This window comes from Myxine glutinosa, chromosome 10, assembly GCF_964187855.1.
Source record: "Myxine glutinosa chromosome 10, kmMyxGlut1.1, whole genome shotgun sequence".
Classification (NCBI taxonomy): domain Eukaryota; kingdom Metazoa; phylum Chordata; class Myxini; order Myxiniformes; family Myxinidae; genus Myxine; species Myxine glutinosa.
This window is the reverse complement of record NC_136270.1, coordinates 4,933,371-4,953,834: the sequence shown is the minus strand read 5'-3', so window position 1 is coordinate 4,953,834 and position 20,464 is coordinate 4,933,371. Positions and strand designations below refer to the sequence as shown.

General features: G+C 44.3%; 1 protein-coding gene across 14 annotated transcripts in view; it reads right to left on the bottom strand.

Moving 5' to 3' along the window:
* Window positions 1-20,464, bottom strand: part of WAC (WW domain containing adaptor with coiled-coil) — a 98,993-nt gene that overhangs the window by 3,029 nt on the left and 75,500 nt on the right. For 5 of the 14 annotated variants that reach the window (XM_068127152.2, XM_078785260.1, XM_078785262.1 and 2 more), the window contains 3 exons: window positions 13,424-13,637; window positions 10,609-10,733; window positions 9,108-10,470 (listed from right to left, as the gene is read on the bottom strand). In XM_068127152.2, coding sequence (XP_067983253.1) covers window positions 10,401-10,470; window positions 10,609-10,733; window positions 13,424-13,637 — 409 coding nt within the window. In that variant the 3' untranslated portion in view covers window positions 9,108-10,400. Of the gene's footprint in view, window positions 1-9,107; window positions 10,471-10,591; window positions 10,734-13,423; window positions 13,638-20,464 lie in introns of those variants that run through there. The other 9 variants (XM_078785265.1, XM_078785269.1, XM_078785271.1 and 6 more) reach the window with 5 other exon arrangements.

Below are 20,464 nucleotides of genomic sequence, written 5' to 3'. Positions count from 1 at the left end.
AGGGATCTCTGGATCGCTCCTGTGAGATCTACATTTCATGGTAGACTGTGTGGTCCTGGTTTCTCGGAGGCAAGAGCACATTTTGGATGTAAGGGATCTCTGGGTCGCTCCTATGAGATTGATCGGCTATGTACGTGCCGCTGGTCTGTTCAACCAGAACTGACCTATCTGCGGCAAGAGCACAGCATTTACAAAAGAGCACAACCTATTCTGTACTACACAACAACATCAACAACAACCGCTGTTAATATAACCAATCGCTTTTTAGAACCACTTTGACTCGGTCCAGACAAAGGTACGAAGTGGTCCCTATGGTTCCTGTGTTGGGAAATATCGGTTAATAAAACCACTTGTTTCGTTTTGAAAAGAAAAGGAGGGTTCAAACCTCAAGAGGAAGAGCTTGCAGCAGTTGAGGACGAGCTGATGCAACTGATGTTGATCTTCTGGAATGGCTGTAGAAGAGTTCCAAGCTTCGGTTGCCATTGACGATTAAATCCCGGTGAGGCTTGAAGACAACGAAGAGGAGGATGAAGAGGTCTTGGAAGGAATTGTGTCAGAAATCAATGATATGAATGCATCGGATCAGGATTCCGACGGCGACCGCACTGAACATAATGAAGAATTCGAAAGCACTCCTACAAATGCTGAAATGCGGCCTTGCCTTCACCGTCCGCAAATTGGTCTTGAGAGGTGTGGATTTGACGTGGAAAGGTTTGAAAAATCTCAAGGTGACATCCGGGATCTTTTGAGGGCACAGCCCATGGTTCCGACAGACATTCGGCGGTTCATGAATAATTAGGCCACATGTAGTGCATAATCTGTTTGGTTTGTAATGTGCTGGAATACCGAAAATGAAAGAAAGAAAGAAGAACCACCTTTAGAGGCCCTTTTTCCCCGCAGAGCAGGGGTTGGCCTTTTTCGGGCACCGTGGCCCCCTTTTTGAAGCAATGTTTTATGGCCTGCCACCAACCCTGTTAGTCACCTCTTGCGACACACAGGGAATTTATCCAATGTTGACTGGTGCTCAATTTGCCGACCTCGGAATGATGACAGGCTGCGTCAACCCCCCTGGTGTTAATTCAGCGATCGACCGGGATTCAAACCCAGGATCCCAATCCGGCACCCTAACCGCTGACAACACCAGTTTCTTACCAGAATACCGAAAATGTGAGAAAAAAATGAAACTTTTTGAACTACAGATGTACATAGTTAACCGAATAAGTTTACGAGCCGCTGTGTTGCCTATTCTGTCGGCCACCGGTTTATGAAACCATCGGTTAATAAGACCAGATAGCCCTGGTCCCAAGGTGGTTTTATTAAGCGGCGTCCACTGCACCATAATTCGGACTTGGAACTGCAGCAGTCACCTGTTTACAAGAAAAACAACAACCTTGTGATGCCCCAAGACTCAAAACTCCGACACGTGACACCATGTTGTTACACTTCACCCGTTGTGGTCTATCTGTAAGAAAGTTGTGAATTTATCTTGAAAGCCGAGGAGTAACATCTAACTTCAGTAATTTGTCAATTAATACATGTGGTACCATGGTATTGAAGGCAGTCGAGAAATCAATAAATAATGATCTTAAAGGACTTGGGAGCATCTAATTGATGGTACAATCTTTGGAGATAAACAAGCATGGCGTCCTCGACACCTCGGTTTATCTGATATGTGAAATGAGATCGGTCAAACAAACTCATCACTGGGCTTTTGGTACTGGAATGGTAATTGAAGATTTCCAATTTTGGGGAATAACACCACTGTCTAAGATTTTTTTTTTTTGTATACAAGATCGAGGCTCGTGTAAGAGCTAACATTAAGGGTGTAGTACTGGTGAAAAATTGAGAAAACTACATAGGTACCTTTGAGAGGCCTTTACACAAAAACAAAGTCAAGTTAATATCTAATTTTCAGTTTTTCTTGAAAGATATAATCTTGGCTTTAACTCAGACCAGTTTCAACGCTTCTTTGTCATATTACATGCATATAATTTGCATAAATTAGACCGTCAATAAAAAACAAGGAAAAACAAAGAACACATTTCTACTTCTATCTTCTATGTCACCTGTCATTCTTTTCACACAAAACTTGGTACATGTATTATACATGTGTTACTCTACTACCTGATGAGAGGATTTTGTGAAATTATGTCAAATGTTCACTAATTAGCTAATTATGCCAATTACCAGATAAAACTTGGTTGTCCTTCAATAAATCCACAATGGCTACTCCTATAAACAAAAGCCTTCATCATTTTAAAGGAAGTGATATTCTGAATATCCTGTCCAAATTTCAGCCCAAAAGAATGATGCATTTCCCAAGTTATAACAAATTTCATGCAAAATATTATATTGAATTGAATTGAAATTTGAATTTTTCAATAATTAGGGGTACTTTTATGACCTCTAATAGCATGATTCTTGTTTATAAGACTATAAGGAAACTGTTCAGCTGAAAAACAAAAAGAAAAAAAAAATCACCTGTTCACCAGTACACCCTTAATCACAAAAAAACAAACGGACACATAAACATATAATAAAGGGAGCGGGAGACAAGATGGGGAGAGAGGGGGAAGCACACAAGCACAACAGTAGAGAACAGGGACATCGGGAGATCTGTGGGAGGGAGAGGGCTTGGGGAGAGGAGGCATGGAAAGGGGGGTGGGGGGTTCGGAGAGGTATAAAACACATGGACACTGCTCGGACTTCCAGGAAATAAGTTGGTATTTCAAAAAAGTGGATCTGGGGTAAAATTAACGGAATTAAAGATTGATTGATAGATACGTGTGAATACTGGAGCAAGTTGATGACTGCACAATTTCAGAACCTTATAAGAAATACCATCTGGGCCAGTGGCCTTGTTACCCTCGCAAGAGGAGAGGGTATTGCGTTTGAGTCCGTTTGTGTGTCTGTTTGTCCGCCCAGAATAAATATGATTTTCTCTGCAACCGTTGGTCCGATTGACAGGAAATTTTCACCATGGGTGCACCTCCTCCTTTAGAATTTTTAATCATAATTATGACGTCATGGGTCACGTGGTACAGGCACCATCTTGGAAAAACTGAAAAACTTTGCGCCTCTATATCTCCGAAAGCACTGCGTAGAAAAAATTGAGACAAGGCTCATTGTAAAGAACTCTCCATGGGGAATAACATGTGTTAATGATGATGTCATAGTTCCCTCCATTATGATGTAATAATTCGACAAGTACAAAACTTCAACCGATCAGGATGAAATTTCTTGAGCGTCATCTAGGGATATATTGGGGGGGGGGGGGGGCGAGGTGATGATGTCATCAACCACGTGGTTCGGCAGCCATATTTGTTTTAACACAAAAGCCTTACAAACCACTGAAAACATTTCCTGGCGAGGGTCTGCAATCTCTGGTTGCTCTTTCTTGTTCACTTTAGTCTTTGCAAGTTCATCACGAACCTCCTTCACATTCACTGCCATACTCTTGTCTGAGTCCCGAATGTTATCCTTTAACATTTCCATAACAGAATCATTCCGAACTTTGAAATCAACATCAAATCGACAATAAAAGTCATTCAAATTATCAACAGTATGCTAGCCCCATCAATATGTTTTTATATCTATCCACTCAGGTTTCAATTTCTACCAAGCAGGTCGAGAATGATATCCTTCATATATCTAGCAAACAGGCTGCCAAAAATCATATCTATATATATCTGGGAACAAAATGTATATGGACAACCTTGCCCACAAGCTACTGGAAATCTGTAGGAAGGCTCAAAGCAACGTGACCCTATATGCGAATACGGCACCTTTAGCGGCCATCAGACATTATGGTTTATCCATGTTCCTTGAGCAATGATGGAGGAAAAACTTAATTCTAACAAACCAAATATATCATAAATAAATTGTTATTACTCCCTGAACCATTTAAATTTCAATATCAATGCATGTTTTGTGGCAAAACATTAAAGAATTGTTCAAAATGCACACTCAATCCTGAATTTAATTGTTTTATTTGTGAACGTAACATTAGAAGATGCATTTCTGTGGTGCTGTTAGTTATCACTTTCTGATTCACTGCTGCTGTCATTAAGGTGGCAGTGTAGTGGGCACGGCTGCACTTCTTTTTTGATCCATGACAGCGGCAGCCCATATAACAGGCAATGTTCTTCTTCCCACATGAGCAATTTGTGATGCAGCCCTTGGTGCAGCCACAGGAGATCGTCTGCATCTACTGTGGCCAGGTCGGTGTGTGGATTGCACAGGTACCAGATTTCCATCATCCACGGCCCACCTATAGTCCTCACATGGTTCGACACTCGGCTTGCAAATGTGAGCACTCTTGTCGATTGCAGTTGCCAACGCCGCATGTTTGAGATGTTGTTGGAATGTGTTCTATGTGGGTGGCACGTTTGAGATGTTGTTGGAATGAATACGTTCTCTGTGGGCGGCACGTTTGAGATGCTGTTGGAATGAATGCGTTCTCTGTGGGCAGCACGTTTGAGATGTTGTTGGAATGCGTTCTCTGTGGACGGCACGTTTGAGATGTTGTTGGAATGCGTTCTCTGTGGGCGGCACGTTTGAGATGTTGTTTGAATGAATGCGTTCTCTGTGGGCGGCACGTTTGAGATGTTGGAATGAATGCGTTCTCTGTGGGCGGCACGTTTGAGATGTTGGAATGAATGCGTTCTCTGTGGGCGGCACGTTTGAGATGTTGTTGGAATGCGTTCTCTGTGGACGGCACGTTTGAGATGTTGTTGGAATGCGTTCTCTGTGGGCGGCACGTTTGAGATGTTGGAATGAATGCGTTCTCTGTGGGCGGCACATTTGAGATGTTGTTGGAATGCGTTCTCTGTGGGCTACAGCAGCTTCAGCAGAGTTGACTTGTTTATGAACTTGTGAACTCGGAGCTTTTCAAGATCTGAGCCCTCAAAGTTATCACCCTTATTAGTACATACAGCGACCACAAGCTTCTTTGCCTGGTTGATAACATCTGCTGTGATCCGAGCGGGACCTTGATCTTCGTCTACAGAGTCTTCCAATGCCGAGATGTCGGTTGTCTTTATTCTGTATGATGGCAGAGTAATTATGTGTGCTTCTTCTTTGCCCCAAAATATGCCTTTACATTGAGATGTAAATGGTTCAGGGAGTAATAATTTATTTATGATATATTTGGTTTGTTAGAATTAAGTTTTTCCTCCATCATTGCTCAAGGAACATGGATAAACCATGTCTGATCGCCGCTGAAGGTGCCGCATTCGCGTATCGGGCCGTTGTTTAGAGGCTTCCTACAGATTTCCAGTAGCTTGTTGGCAAGGTAGTCCATATACTTTTTGTTCTTGGATGTATATAAGATATGATTTTTGGCAGCCAACCTTTTACAGCACGGTCTATTTTTCCAAAAAAAATATGGTTTGCCCCCCTGAGTACATGGTAGTGGGGTTACTTTCAGCAGCTCCCTAGCTGTTTTGCTTGGGAGAACCAAGCTCGCGGGTGGATTTCGGTACCTTGAAATGCAACCTTTAAATTTAGCTTCTACACTTTTTGAGAAATGATGGGGAATGGCCGCTAGGGGGCATTTCCAAAATGGCTGCTTTGAGGGGGTTTTAATGGATTCTAAATCCAGTTTTCAGCATGGGAAAACTTGAAACTGAAGGCACAGAGCTGGGTCGATCTCGATACTTTGGGAGACACGTTTCAGAGTGGACTGGAATGCAGGACCCAAAGGACAACTGATGCACAAGGCATGTAAATTAAAACTCTCAGACCCAAGCGACAAGGGAAAACCAGAAGTCAAGTGACAAAGCAGAGCTTCAAGATTAACCTGCTGTTGGAGAATCGTCCTCTGGATGCAATGGTGCAACACGTGCTACAAGCGACCCATTGCACAGCAAACGTGTTTGCATTTGCATCACAAGAAAGCCATTTTCTGAAAAAGTATGAAAACTGGATTTAGAACCATAAAAACCCACATATTGCACCCCTTGATCAACTCTGTAGACAAAACACCAAGATACTCAGACTTGTAATAGTCAAGGCAGCCATTTTGGAAATCGCCCCCTAGTGACCGTTCCCCATAATTTCCCAAAATGTGTGGAAGCTAAATTTAAAGGTTGTATCCCAAAGTACCTAAACCCAACCTCAAACTTAATTATCTGGAAATAGCCACGGGGCTGTTGAAGGTGACCCCACTGTGGTGCAGGTAATAGCTTGTGTATTCTTCACAAAGGGCACAGTGGGATCTTGAAGCTAACATATGGGACAGGTCGCGTAATGTCCATCCCATGGACGATGAACACATCACATCGATTGCAAAAGGATGAGTTTACAAATCTAGGCTGAGATCGTCAGGTTGGAGAGCACAAGGAAAATCGTTTGTTTTGCATGTGGAAATGGGGCTGAAAATGGAGATTCCGATTGGTAAGCGGACAGCAGTGCATGGAAAGTATTAGATGGTGTTATTGAGATGTTATTTAATTCACACATCTTTGTCACCATCAGCTCAAACCAACTCACACCCTTTGTCATTTGCCAGCTTCACAGAAGGTGAAAAGCTCCAATGTATAATTGCCATTGCAATTCCTTGTTGGTGTCGCAAAAACAAACCCCAGCTGTACAACATCCTTGGAAACTCCACGAAACCGCAAGGAGCGATTCCAAAACGAATGGAAGAAAATCATGGCCTTGTCCACGAGGTTTGTCTTTTTATGATCTGGACCAGAGGTTGGTGCAAAGAATGTCGTATTTGTCAATGTCCTGAACCCCACCAACGTTTCAATTCTGGGAGAATGCCCTTTCTTCCTTCTTCCCTATACGTACAACACCAACAGTTAAAGAAATCATGGGCAGTGAGAGATGTGGGCTAGAAAAGGGCCAGAGCACAAATTATGGAAATTACTGTTCAAATCACAGTTGCTGAAAACTGTTTAAGTGTCGGGATATGGCTCCACACTATGGACTGATGCTGCCGCTTCCCATCATGCCCCCCTGGAGGCCTAAGAATCGAAGACCCTAGGTGTCAATGGAACCTCACATTAGGAAAGGTCCAGGGTCACCCCTGCCTCCAGGGTCACCAAAGTTGGTGGCCTTGTAGCTTTTCTAATCAGCTTAATACTCCTGCCCTCTCAACCTGCCTGGCCAGACCCTGCCCCTCCAAGTCACACACATTCCAGCAGAAACACTTTCCTAGTTGCCCTACCCAAATCCAAACTCAATGCTCACCTCCATATTTCATACCTGTTTTCAAAACTGTTGAACAATCTTCTCAAATCCGTTGGTTCGAGATCTTCTCTACCGGATTTCAGGTCTGTTGCCACTGCCACCTGGTGGCCTCTCTTATTTCCACGAATGAGCTTCAATACTCTCACCGAGACCGTTCCCACCATTATCCTGCAAATCTTCACCTTGTGCTGGTGTCTGTTACCTCCACCATTTTAGATGGACCGAGGCTGTTTTCACCCGTTTGTCTGTGAGCAGGATATCTCACTTGGTGGACAGGTTGCGTGTGTGACAAGGAAGAATTGATTCGATTTTGGTGAAGATCCGGATCCAGATATGAGAAATCTTTAAGTGATTCTTCAACATTGAGAAATGGGGCCAAAAACGACATATAGTACGATAACTGAAAGTTGCAGATGAGTCATGACAATACCAGATGGATGAGTTGGGTAATAAGAACTAGCCAATTGGATCTTGGTTCAGGAACAGCTGCAGATCCAGCCTATCAGTGGGATACAAAACAAAATGTCCAGGCTGGTGGAGGTATGCGCTCCACTGAGTAAGTTGTAGTTATCCTTGTGCTTTTTTTTTTTCAAAAATAAATAAATAGGGGACTATTGTTATTTACTCCGTCTGTGTCTGTGTCTGTCCGTCACACTATCTTCTGCCATCTTTCAACTTTGCTTTATGTGGGAAGCGTTGAGGGTTTGCGATGCCGCACCGTCTACTTAGCTCGAGTTGTCCGTTTTCACTTTAACCCATTTGGTCTGCTTCCCCCCTTTAAAAAAAACACCAACTGATCTTCCACACACAACAGATCATTTTAAACACACATACAAATGAGGATAAATAACGAGCCTTTCAGTCACCAATGAGCAGTGATGCATCATTCCAATTTTGTATTATGTTAAAATTCACATTTTACAATACCCAGAAATTGACAATGATACACTGCCTGCGGTTCAACCATTTACGCCATTTCTAATTAACTGTCGGCAAACAACAAATGCCTTTTATCATCAAATTATATTGCTCCCACAGAGTTATGGAAAAAAGATCTCGATAGTGCGGAGATATACACACAAAAAAAATACAACTCACTTGATAACCTCAATACGCACCCATAAACTATGACATGGAAATGCAAACAGATGAAGGAAGAAGGGTCATGCAAATAAAAAGGCGTGTAGGAAATACTATTGTTATAGGGTCGTTCCGAGCAATACAATTTTCATTTAAACGTTTATAATCGGGTGTTTTATTAGATCGTTGGTCAGCTTACGGGAAGCAAACGTCTTCAGACGACATGAAAAACCCATTCCAGAGCCGACGTTGCGTCGCACAAAGCAATGTCGATGGGATACAAAGGGAGTGAAGCGACGGCCGACCAACATCTGGAACATCCATAAAAATTAAAAATGGGATTTAAATAAATGGTCAACAGGGGGTTAAAACGTCTATGGCTTTGCGGAGCGACTTACGATAATTTGTAATAATATAGTATCGTACAATGAATGACAAGGCAGCACTTTAGGGATAAATGAAAATAAAGGTACTGTACATCTTTGTACAAGGCCTTTCCTCAAAGATACAAAAAGGGCAACAAAACAAACCGAAATGTGGCACAAGGACGGCGAGACTCAAGCGGAATACCTTTAAAAGAATTGTATACAGTCTTTGTATTCTTATACAAAACACTTTCATCATTTCGATATATACAAATTCCACATACGGAAGTTTTTTTTTTTCTCCCCTCAAGTCCGCAGCAAAACCTTGATTATATGTTAGAAAAGGGGAGGGAGAGGGAAAGAGAAAATTTGAATTAAACAGGTTTTTAAAACGGCTCACTGTGATGTGACCGAAGCAAGCTCAAACGTCGTGATCACGACAAGCAAGATGACAATGCATAAATGCAGGGTTTCTGCAAGTTTATTGTTTACCCGCATACTACAATATGTAGAACCAAATTGGTCATTCAGCTGACAAACAGGACACTGCAGGAAACAAGACTTGCCAAGAACAAGCAGATTCTCCGTCAATCCCGACATTACCTTCAAAACCCAAAGGAAATAAACAAACAAAATAATTAAAATAAAAAACAATTTTTTTTTTCTTTTACGTGGCCGCTGCAAGCCCATCAAATACAGAGCATCGACAAAGCTCCAACAGAGCTGGCGCCAGTTAGAGCCATCAACCGGAAAGCACAACGCCCTGTCGGGCAAGCTGTTCAGTTCGACACTAAAAATGAAATAAGTTAAAACAAAGATTTGTTTAAAACCAAGACAAAATGCAACTTTCTTGGTCTTCGCTTGTGTTCTTTAGCATATTACAGGAAATGGATGGTCCTTCAAACCAAAGTGTCCAATATATACCACATAAAATACACGGCATGCTCAAAGCTATGGACAGACTACCCAGTCGGCATGGCTTCAAACAGTCGCTTCGACTCACTCCTATAGAACAATGGGAGGTTACAGCAGCGGCGGCGGCAGCAGCAGCAGCAGCGGTAGTGGTGGCAACAGCGTTGACGTGATGTGCATAGCACACGACATAGCACAACCATCAAAATGCCCAAGTGCTGTATTTTTATTTTTTTGCTTTATTAAGTGGGGAAAAAAAAAAAAAAAAAAAAAACAAGAAGAAAAAGAGGCAAAATTAAAGAATTATTCTTTCTAAAATGGGGAAGAAAAAAACGAACAAGACGGAAAAAAAAACAACTCGTGTTCAAACACCAATTACACTAAAACCTTGAACGCTGTTACAGGCAGGCAGATTCACAATTTTATTCAGTCTCACCTCCACCACCTTCTCTTTCCTCAACAGAAAATGGGCAAAATGTTTTCTATAAGCAACGAAACGAAAGCAACAAAAGACGAAATATGCACGATTTGTGAAATATTACAACCCCAATCTGTAATGGGGCAGATTTGTTTTCCCTCCACCTCTCCTCCCCAATCAGATAAACGTCCGCTTCACATCTCCCGAATAGTTCTCCACTCTACAAAATTATATACAAGGAAGGTTTTGAAATTCGCACATGGAAATTTTTATCCAGTGTCCATTGCCACAGATGGCTTATCGGAAGCCTTCGGGCTTTAGCGGCACGTATCCTGAAGGAGCAGACACTCCTCAGAAGCCTATCGATGCAGGAAGTTCACCCAGAAAGCCGCTTTCATTCACGATGAAACATTCTTGACCTGAAGTCCTCAAACCATGAAGGAATTTTGATTCTTCAACTTCTCAAGTTCTTTTATCTGTTGATGTAAGAATAATATCCTGTGGCATTCCAAAAAAAAAAGAAAAAAAAAAAAGAAAGGGGGGGTGGGGGGTTCACGTGATGAATCGACATAGGACAAAAACTAAACAAATAAATCACATTGCAAAAGATAATACAAACTTGATCCATGGTCTTGCCTCTGTTCTCTTAATGTTGCTTGAATTTCACAAACTCGCACCAGAGACCGCGCATTCTTCAAATCTGTACATGTGTCTAATATCTGCGTGCTGTTGTTGTGAGATTCTTCTTGTAATTTTTGTGCCTAGAAACAAAAACAAAGACCAGAAGTCAATTTAGTTTGTCACCAAAGCAGAGGGAAGGGTTGCACAAAATCCTTATCAACACTAGAACTCGGAGCCACAAGAGGCACGTGTCTGACGTTCGCTGGTGCTGGACATTTGAGGTTTGTGTCAAGCAAAATATAAAATACCAGCAGAAGTGCCCAGCATTGCCGGGCGGGGGAGGGGAGGGGAGGGGGAAGATGAGGGGAGGGGAACGGGGGAGAGGGGAGAAGAGGGGGGGGGGGGAAGTACCCGGCATTCCGTGTATAAACGTGAGGGAGAAGAGGGGGGAGGGGGGGGGAGGGGAGAAGAGAGGGGCAGGGGGAGGGATGGGAGAGGAGAGGAGGGGGGAGGGGGAGGGGGGAGGGTAAGGGGGAGGGGGAGGGGGGAGGGTAAGGGGGAGGGGGAGGGGGAGGGGGGGAAGGGGAGGGGGGAAGGGGAGGGGGAGGGGGAGGGGGGAGGGGGGGGGGGAAGGGGAGGGGGGGAAGGGGAGGGGGAGGGGGGAAGGGGAGGGGGGAAGGGGGAGGGGGAGGGGGAAATGGGAAGGGGGAGGGGGAAAGGCGAAGGGGGAGGGGGAAGGGGGAGGGGGAGGGGGAAAAGGGAGGGGGAAAGGGGAGGGGGAAGGGAGGGGGAAGGGAGGGGGAGGGGGAGGGGGAAGGGAGGGGGAGGGGAGGGGGAAGGGAGGGGGAGGGGAGGACGGAGGGGGAGGGAAGGGGAGGGGGAGGGAAGGGGAGGGGGAGGGAAGGGGAGGGCCAGTCAACAATGACGTTGCAGTTCTCATGGTCGGAGAGCAGCACAACAATCGCGACATCGTCCTGAATCTCCTGACGTTTCATCGTCCTGAAAAAATTTCATTGGTTGCTAGGAGACAGCAGCATGTAAAAACCGTTTGAATATTTGCAATACAGTTTGATCCAGAGGTAAGTGGTATGGTCTTGCTGGTTGGTGGACACGATATGTGTAAGGGAAATTATTTTGGTGTCCTGTATCTGGTCGTGCTAGTTGGTGAACACGGTACATTTAAGGGAAATGATTTTCTGTCATTCTTCTGAGTGGTTGCTTCTCCTTCCCCGTATTTTTGTTCATTTTATTGTTTTTTTCCACTCTCTTGAGTTGTGGGCCTTCCTTGAGTGGTATTACATTTATCATCATCATCATTGGAATGTCTGTTGTAAAGATACGGACATCAAGTCCGTATCTTGACGCAGAGAGCATCAAGCACCATCTTTTTATACCAGGCAACGGCAACGCACTAACGCAGACCTCGCTCGGCCCCGCCCACAGCAACCTCGCTCGGCCCCACCCACAGCGATCTCGCCCGGGCCCGCCCACAGCGACCTCGCTCGGTCCCGCCCACAGCGACCTTGCTCGGTCCCTCCCACAGCGGCATCACTCCGCCCTACACGGCACTATCGATATATTATTCGTACAATGCCGCATCACTCCGCCCTACACGGCACTATCGATATATTATTCGTACAATGCCGGGTACTTCTGCTCGCTGAAAACAAATCTATGTGAAACATGCTAAATGCTAATCATGCAGAAGTACCCGGCAAAAATGCAATCGCTCTGAAATACGTGCGAACGCGTAACTGAGTTAATGGCGGCAACGAACATCACGTGATCGCTCTGAGCGAATCAGCGCGCTGCTCTGCTTCCGGTCAGATTCCGGTCATAATATTTCGCGCTGAGATAAAAATATGGTAAAAACATATGAAACTAGAACGGGCACTCGGTAGAGCGCATACCTTCGCCGCAGCTACTGTTCTGTACTTGGTAAAAATACGATTTTGACCTTTTCGTGACCTTGACCTTTGACCCGATTGCTCCCAAAATCTAATCAAATGTGTCCCGTATAATAACCAATCATCCCACCAAATTTCATGCAATTCGGTTGAATACTTTTTGAGTTATGCGAATAACATACACACACACACACAGACATACAAATAAATACACAGCGATCAAAACATAACCTTCCGCTTTTGCGAAGGTAATAAATTTTTAGGTCAGCCATGTTCGTCCCAGGCTCAATGGCCATGTCTGTGCCAAATATCAAGTACGTGAGCCTCTCCATTTAGGAGTCTATCGGTAACATTACACACACACACACACACACACACACCACACACACACACCACACACACACACACACACACACACACACACACACACTTTTATATATATATAGATAAACGTGCATCAGTAGAAGATATAAACAGGTACCCCCTAAAGTTAAGTTGAATGATGGCAAAAAATTCCACCAGGAATGAACCAATATCAAATTTTAGGTTTTGACCCCTGTGATCATATGTCCCCACCCCTGAGGCTTTAACTGGAGGTCATATCCAAAAAATATTTACATATTTCATGCATCCCCCAAAATGTTGATTGCATATACAAAGTTACATTAAAAAAACATTTTTGGGACAATTATTTATTTATTTTTTGGTATTTGCTGAATGATACATCATTTAAGAGCTTTTGGCTCCACACAGTGTAGGGGGAGGTTTACGAATATCAAAATTCATGCAATTCAAAGTTATTTGCATTTTTGTTGCGCACGTGGTGTATTTAATCAGAGTTGTTTGTTCGGACACGTACCAGAAGTTCTAAAAAAATCCTGAAGTGTAAAAAATACCGGAAGTTCAAAAAATACAACACCAACCTGTTTCTCTGTGTTCTCAGCAGGCCAGCCCTGGACATGTTTCACTAGGTTTTCATCAAAATATGCTGCGAGGCTTGGCGAAAGGGAACAGAGCGAAGGAAGAGGAAGGTTAAGGGTGTTGGTGGTGCTGCTACTTGTAGCCGAGACAGTTGCTGCTGCAGCTATAGAGGAAGGGAAGGCTGTACTTGATCCACCTGTCCCACTAGTACACAGCCTGCAAATAATGCACATTTTCCAAGATTGACAGGTGAGTGGAAGAAACATCAAAGTTTGCCTCATTCTGTACAGTTACTGGAGGTAAAAGGCCTATAATGTATGTCCAACAAATAAATGTGCTCTTTGATTGGTTTTTGGGCAAAAAATTATTGGTTTCACAAAAAAACAAAATAACACAATTAACACTAAAGTGGCTCTCAGTAAAGAGCATACATACCTCCACCTGGTTGGCCATATCACTCAATGGTGAAGAATCACTTTAAAAATTCTACGAGCTGGATCCGGATCTTCACGAAAATTGAATTGATTCTTCTGTCACACACAACCTGTCCACCAAGTTTTGTCCAAATCCATCCATAACTTTTTGAGATATCCTGCTTTACGTTGGTTTTAGCCCTATCACTCAATGGTGAAGAATCACTTAAAAAATTAAATTCTCATATCCGAATCCATATTCAGATCTTCACCAAAATCGAATCAATTCTTCCTTATCACACACACACACACAACATCTCCACCAAGTTTCATCCAAATTCATCCATAACATTTTGAGATATATTTCTCAAATTTGCAAATTTGCAAAGCCACTATTCCCATTCTCCGTCTGTCGTCTGTCTGTCAACAATTCGACGTCTATGCTCTTAAAGTCACAAATATTGATGAAGTTTGATGAAACTTGTTATGCAGCATCTTTAAGACATAAACTAGTTTGGGATTGGTTGCACGCCCAAAAATGGGCGCCGCAGGGTGGCCATATTGAAAAATCAATTTTTGTCATATATATTTTAGCACATATAAACTATATATCCGAGCCACCAAAATAAACTGTGCATTGTTAAAACTCTGTCTGAATTGGAAAATACTAGGGCATGCCCGTACTATATCTATATCTAAAATTATATCCCCCCCTCTATTTACATGAAATGGTTTGGTCCAAAGCGAACGGCTTGCGAGTGGTGACAATCCCCCCCCTCTATTTACATGAAATGGTTCGGTCCAAAGCGAACGGCTTCCGGAGTTTGGTAAAGAAATCGCCATCGCGTACACAAACGCGCAGGAAAGCGAATGAATCACAAATTCGTTTTTATTAGTTTTAAAACATCGTTTAACGCCAACATAGCGCCAACATAGTTTGCAAACGTGAAATAAATGAATACGCTCTCAAATGTGCCATCCGAGGCAGAGTGTGCCCGCCACGTTCGGCACACGCGATCGTTCGCTGCTCTCTGATTGGTTGAATCGTTTTTTGGACATAGCTCGGTAAGTAATTGTCCGATTAATATGAAACCTTGAAAAGGCACATCCTCGGGCCCCCAGCAATATACCTGGCAAGTTAAAAGTATATCGGACCCGTGGTTGTCGAGAAACAGCGGTCACAGACAGACAAACGTACAAACGTACAGACAGAGATTACTGGAATTATAGATAGATAACAATGTAACATTTCCATGTAAACTTTAATAGGTGGATTATGAGACCATAACAAGACGATTATGAGACCCTGTTTGTCGTTAAAGGCGGCAAAAAGGGTTGGCGTCAGGAAGGGCATCCGGCCGTAAAACATTGCTTCAAAAAGGAGACCGAAAAACAACAACAACCACGGTCCCCGAAAAAGGCCAACCCCCGCTTTGCGGGGAAAAATGGCCTCTAAAGGTGTTTTTTTTTTATATAACAAGACGGTAGAACTGCATTTGTAATGTCCATCAAAATGACATAAGGAGTCCAAGTTCGGAGCAGGGATCAAGCGACAGTGACACAAAGTCAACAAGCGTAACGCCTAGGTCCCCTGTCGGTGAAGTGATGAGTTGACAAAGTGGAAGACGCAAGGCGGCCATCTTAGATTTTAACGTGGCGACCCAATTTGCAATAGCGTTCTCCCTTATGCCTAGATACACCCACACACCAGATTAGAAGTTAGTAGTTCGTTTAGATTTCAAGATATTTCACTCAAGGTTCAGACATATATATGGTGGCAGCCATCTTGGATTTTGACGTGGCGACCCAATTTTCAATAGCGTTCTTCCTTATGCCTAGATACACCCACACACCAGATTAGAAGTTGGTACTTCGCTTATTTGTCAAGATATTCTGCTCACAAGGTTGAGACATTCATGGCGTCAGACATACATGGCGGTGGCCATCTTGGATTTTGACGTGGGTTGCACCCACACACCAAATTAGGATTCGGTCCTTCGCTTACGCAAGCACGCAAGCCCGCACGGATGGACGGACACACGGACAGGGGGAAAACCATAGTCCCCCTTTCGCTCCGCGGTGCGACGGGGGACAATAACGGGTATGCCCACCGTGAGCATCGATAACGCAGATCGACCTGGAATGGTCTGGGCAGTGGTTACTGCAGTCTGGAACCTGTTGCGGAGATGAGTCACCCGTATCCATCTGTCTGGTCTTGGCGTCGTCACACGTGGACGTCCTGAATGTAGGCCATTGGCAACGTCACTAGTGTTCTGGTAACGTCTCACCAATGCGGAAATGGTGTTTCGGTGACAATGGAAATGCACAGCCATTTGACGGTGAGACATTCCCCATTCACCCACGGATCATCCCAATAGCCTCATAACGCTGTGCAGTTGTGAGCCGTGGCATGACGTGCGTTTCATTGGCCACTTAATTTTTTGAACGATTGAAAATCAAGCAATGAACCTTACCAAAGTTAAAGCAGTTTGTGACATTCATGTGTGCTATGCAGTTTCTCACGATGCACATGCAAAAACGTGTTGCACGTGCCCATACCGAAACCATTGACGTCACGAAACGTGGCGCGTGCATACCTGTCGAATTCACTTCACCAATTGCCGTGTTTAAATCTGCATTTGTATACACAGGTGATTGAATGAATGATCGTTTTAAGGCCATTTTCCCCACTGGAGTGGGGGTTAGCCTTGCGTGCCCATGACAATCATGGTTCCCTTTTTGAGGCAATGTTTTTATGGCCGGATGCCCTTCCTGACGCCAACTCTTAGTCGCCTCTTACCATGCGCGCAGGGAAATGGTGTACCTATTCTAAACCGGGGTACACACCGGGATCATTCATCCCAGCAAGCTGGTACTCAATAATTTCATTTTTTGTGTGCAGTTTCTTTTTGTGGCTGGTATAGTTTGTGGTTCTATTATGCATATTCTAACCATATTGATAGAGACCGGTTGAGTTCAGGTTCCCTGGGAACCTCCAGTTTATATTTTGCAAGCTCAGGCCCAGGCAAGCCTCTTTTTTCTTATTTTGCCATCTTATCAATGGCTTTCTTACTGCCACTCGACCCATCGAACCTGCAGCTCGAAGTCTTCTCTTCACAGTTGAAACGAGACTTTCTTACTTCGACCAGTGTTAAGCTGTGCTTGAAGCTGTTGTCCTGTGAGCCGCCTATCACGCAAGCTGTTGACTCTCAGAAACTTGTCTTCTGATTCTGTTGTGGCTTTGGGTCTGCCAGACCTCTTCCTGTCAGAGTTTCCTCCAGTTTCCAAGTGTCTTTTGATGGTGCAGGAAACTGTACTCACTGACACCTTGGCTTTCTTTGCAATTTCTCGAAAGGAAAGACCTACACTTTTAAGGGTTATAATGGTCTGTCTGTCTTCCTTTGTCAATTGCCTTTTTCTCACCATTGTGATAGCAATATACTACTTCCTGCAGTGCAATATTGTCCAAATAATGCTTCAGCGGGTGTCATAACAGTCTGTTCCAATACTGCTTTTATACAGACAGGGGGTTTGTAATCGAGTAATCAGCAGAGGTTGGGACACCTGCAGGAATTGTTTGCATCAACTTTCAAGGCTTAATTTACTTACATTGCTGCACAACAGCTGTAAGTTATTAACCCATTACTTTTTCCCTGAAGAAGGCCTTTTTTTTTAACAAGATAACTGTGCAATTATTTTCCCGTTTTTGCTAACCTAAACTTTTTTTTTTTTTAAACCTCGAGCAGTTTACTGCTTACCTTTGTACCATTTCAGGTTATTCACTGGACTTGAATTGCTTAAATTTCAATAAAAACTGGAAAAATTGAGGTGTTCTAAAACTTTTGACCAGTAGTGTGTATGTATGTATGTATATATGTATATATGTATATATGTATATATGTATATATGTATATGTGTGTGTGTGTGTGTGTGTGTGTGTGTGTGTGTATGTATATATATACATACATACATACATACATACATACATATATATATATATATATATATATATATATATATATATATATATATATATATATATATATATATATATATATATATTGTTGCGAATATGGAATTTGACCTCCATATCCGCTTGTAAATATTCCCCTATCTTCTCCGATACTCCCCAACTCTCCCCTTACCCCATTCCCTAGTCCCATTGTCTGTAAACAACACCCATTAGAGCCGATCTTCCCCTTCATTCCCCCATTAAATGTCGTGCCCAGGTCCCCCGCACCACACGTAGACAATTATAGGACATCTTGCTAGTTATTCTTAATCTATGTCAGTTAAGGACTTGTTTCCATTAATTATGACTCTTCGTTGCACCAGAATGTGATGATATGGCACCAGTAGGAGTTTAGGACCTTCCCATACCTCCCCGCATCTCTTCCCATCATCTCAAGCTCCAACAACAACCACAACAACAGCGGCTTTGCGTCCTCACTCCGGCTCGGTTGGCCGCCATTGAACATGTGCTCGACGGGGTTACCCAGAAGGGGGCTCCCTGTCGGCCCCTCGTCAAGGGCGGAGCCGGTAACCCCCGCACCCAATGAGAAGCCATGGGCCGATGCCATATGGGGCGGAGCTAACGAGCGAGGGCGTGACTCCCGGCCGGATATACGCGGCCCCGCGCCGGACGTGACGAGAGATGCGCCCCGAGCTTGGAAGGAAAAGACGCCACCCTCCCGAGCGCTGAGCGACCTCCCCAGCTTGAGACCAAAGTCGCGACCCACAAGCGCTGTGATACCTTCACGCATCTCTGGACACCACCGTACGTGATCCTGCCCTGAGCACAGGTGCACCTGGAGCGATCGCTACCCGCTTTCCTGGCCATCAAACCCCGTGTGAGTGAGCCTTGTCCCGCGTTTACCTGTCGTCTGTCCGGGGATAATATAAGTGTGTTTAAGTGCCCACCTTCCTATGTTTCCCTCTTGTCCCTGTAATCTAAACCTTCCGCAATTGTAATAACAACCTTTGAGAACCGTATCCCTGGTGTCGTATTGTGTGATTGTAATCCAGCCGGGTGTCTTCTTTTTCTTATTGAGCCAGCATAGCGCGATTAGTCAACCCCGGGTGCAATCGGGGTAACTTGTACGGATACGGCGGCCATCCCGCTCGGCCCACCATACCATCAAAGTCGTATCTGTAACAATTGGTGTCGAGGAGTGGAATTCGAACCCGGGACTAAATTAGTTAGGCCCAAATTTTGGGAGGGAAAATCGATTCGGAGCGCGTTTCCCGCGCGAAATTATAACGGCGAAATTTCAATTTGTTTTACGAAAAAAAAAAAAAAAAAAAAACCGAGTTTTGAAAGTCGCGCTATGGCGGATCAAGACGGCTGGGGTCCGGTAAAGGAGAGTGAGGTAGGGTCGATCCAGGACCAAATTGAGGGACAAGAGGAGAGCGAAGCAGTGAGGGCGGCAGGTTCGCAAAATAGCGCCGTCACGCACGAAGTAGCGGGCGCGCAAAAAGGCGCCTCGCACGAGCGTGCGGTAGCCGAGCCGGCTGTATCAGCGGGCTTTAACATGCAGCCGATTGACATGCAGGCCCTCATTGCGCAGTTACAGGCAGCTGTACAGATGAGTATGGGGAGCCAAATTGAGCGATTGGGTGAGCGGTTGGGGAACCGGATGGATGCTCAGGGTGAGCGATTGGAGGGCCAAATGGGGGTAATGAGGGACGAAGCGAGGGGTACCGGTGAGAAGTTAGACAATAATTTTGAGGAGTTAGACAAGAAAATTGGGAAGTTAGACAATAATTTTGAGGAGTTAGACAAGAAAATTGGGAAGTTAGACAATAATTTTGAGGGGTTAGACAACGGGATAAAAGAAGTGAAAAATGGGTTAGAGGGGTTAGAAAACAGTATGGAAGGCAAATTGAGGGACATGAGGGACCAAGCGGAAAGGGAAGTTAAACAAATGGAGCAGCAGATAGAGGGGGTCAGAATGGGGGTAGAAACCAAACTGGATGCTCACAGGGAGGAAATGGAGCAGATGAGGGTGGCATCTGGGCAGGAGATGCAAGTGATGGGAGAGGAGATCAGAAGAGGAGTGAGTGAGGAGGTCGGAGGAGTGCGCGAGGAGGTGAGGCACTGTGAGGAGCACATGGAAAAGGAGGTGAGAAAGGGGACTGTAAAGTTACAAGGGGGCATAGAGGACCTGACGCAGGAGGTGGAGCAGCTGACGGTGGGACAGACGGAGTTAGTGGAGCAGGTTCAAAGGAACACTGCGGTATTAGGAGGTTTAAAGGCGACACAGAAAGAACTAAAAGATGACTTGGTAGCGACGAAGAGGGAATGTCAGATGGTACGTGAGGGACTGACAACGAGGTTGGACGAAGTGATAGAGGTTATGGAGACGAAGGACCGGCAGGTGAGGACGCACATGGAAACGGTCAAGGTAGCCTTAGAGGATGAGCTTGAGGAGACGTACCGGGGAATAAAAGAGGTGAAGCACAAATTAGAAGAAGTGGAAGAAGGGGTGAGCGAAATTAAGAAGCGACGGAGAGGGGATAACAAGGAGATAAAAGAGGAGATAAAAGAATTGGTCCAAAGTCTGTGTTTGGATCGTGATGTGCTCATTAACCGGATGAGGGATTCGCAGGTGATGGAGGAGAAGCGAAGAG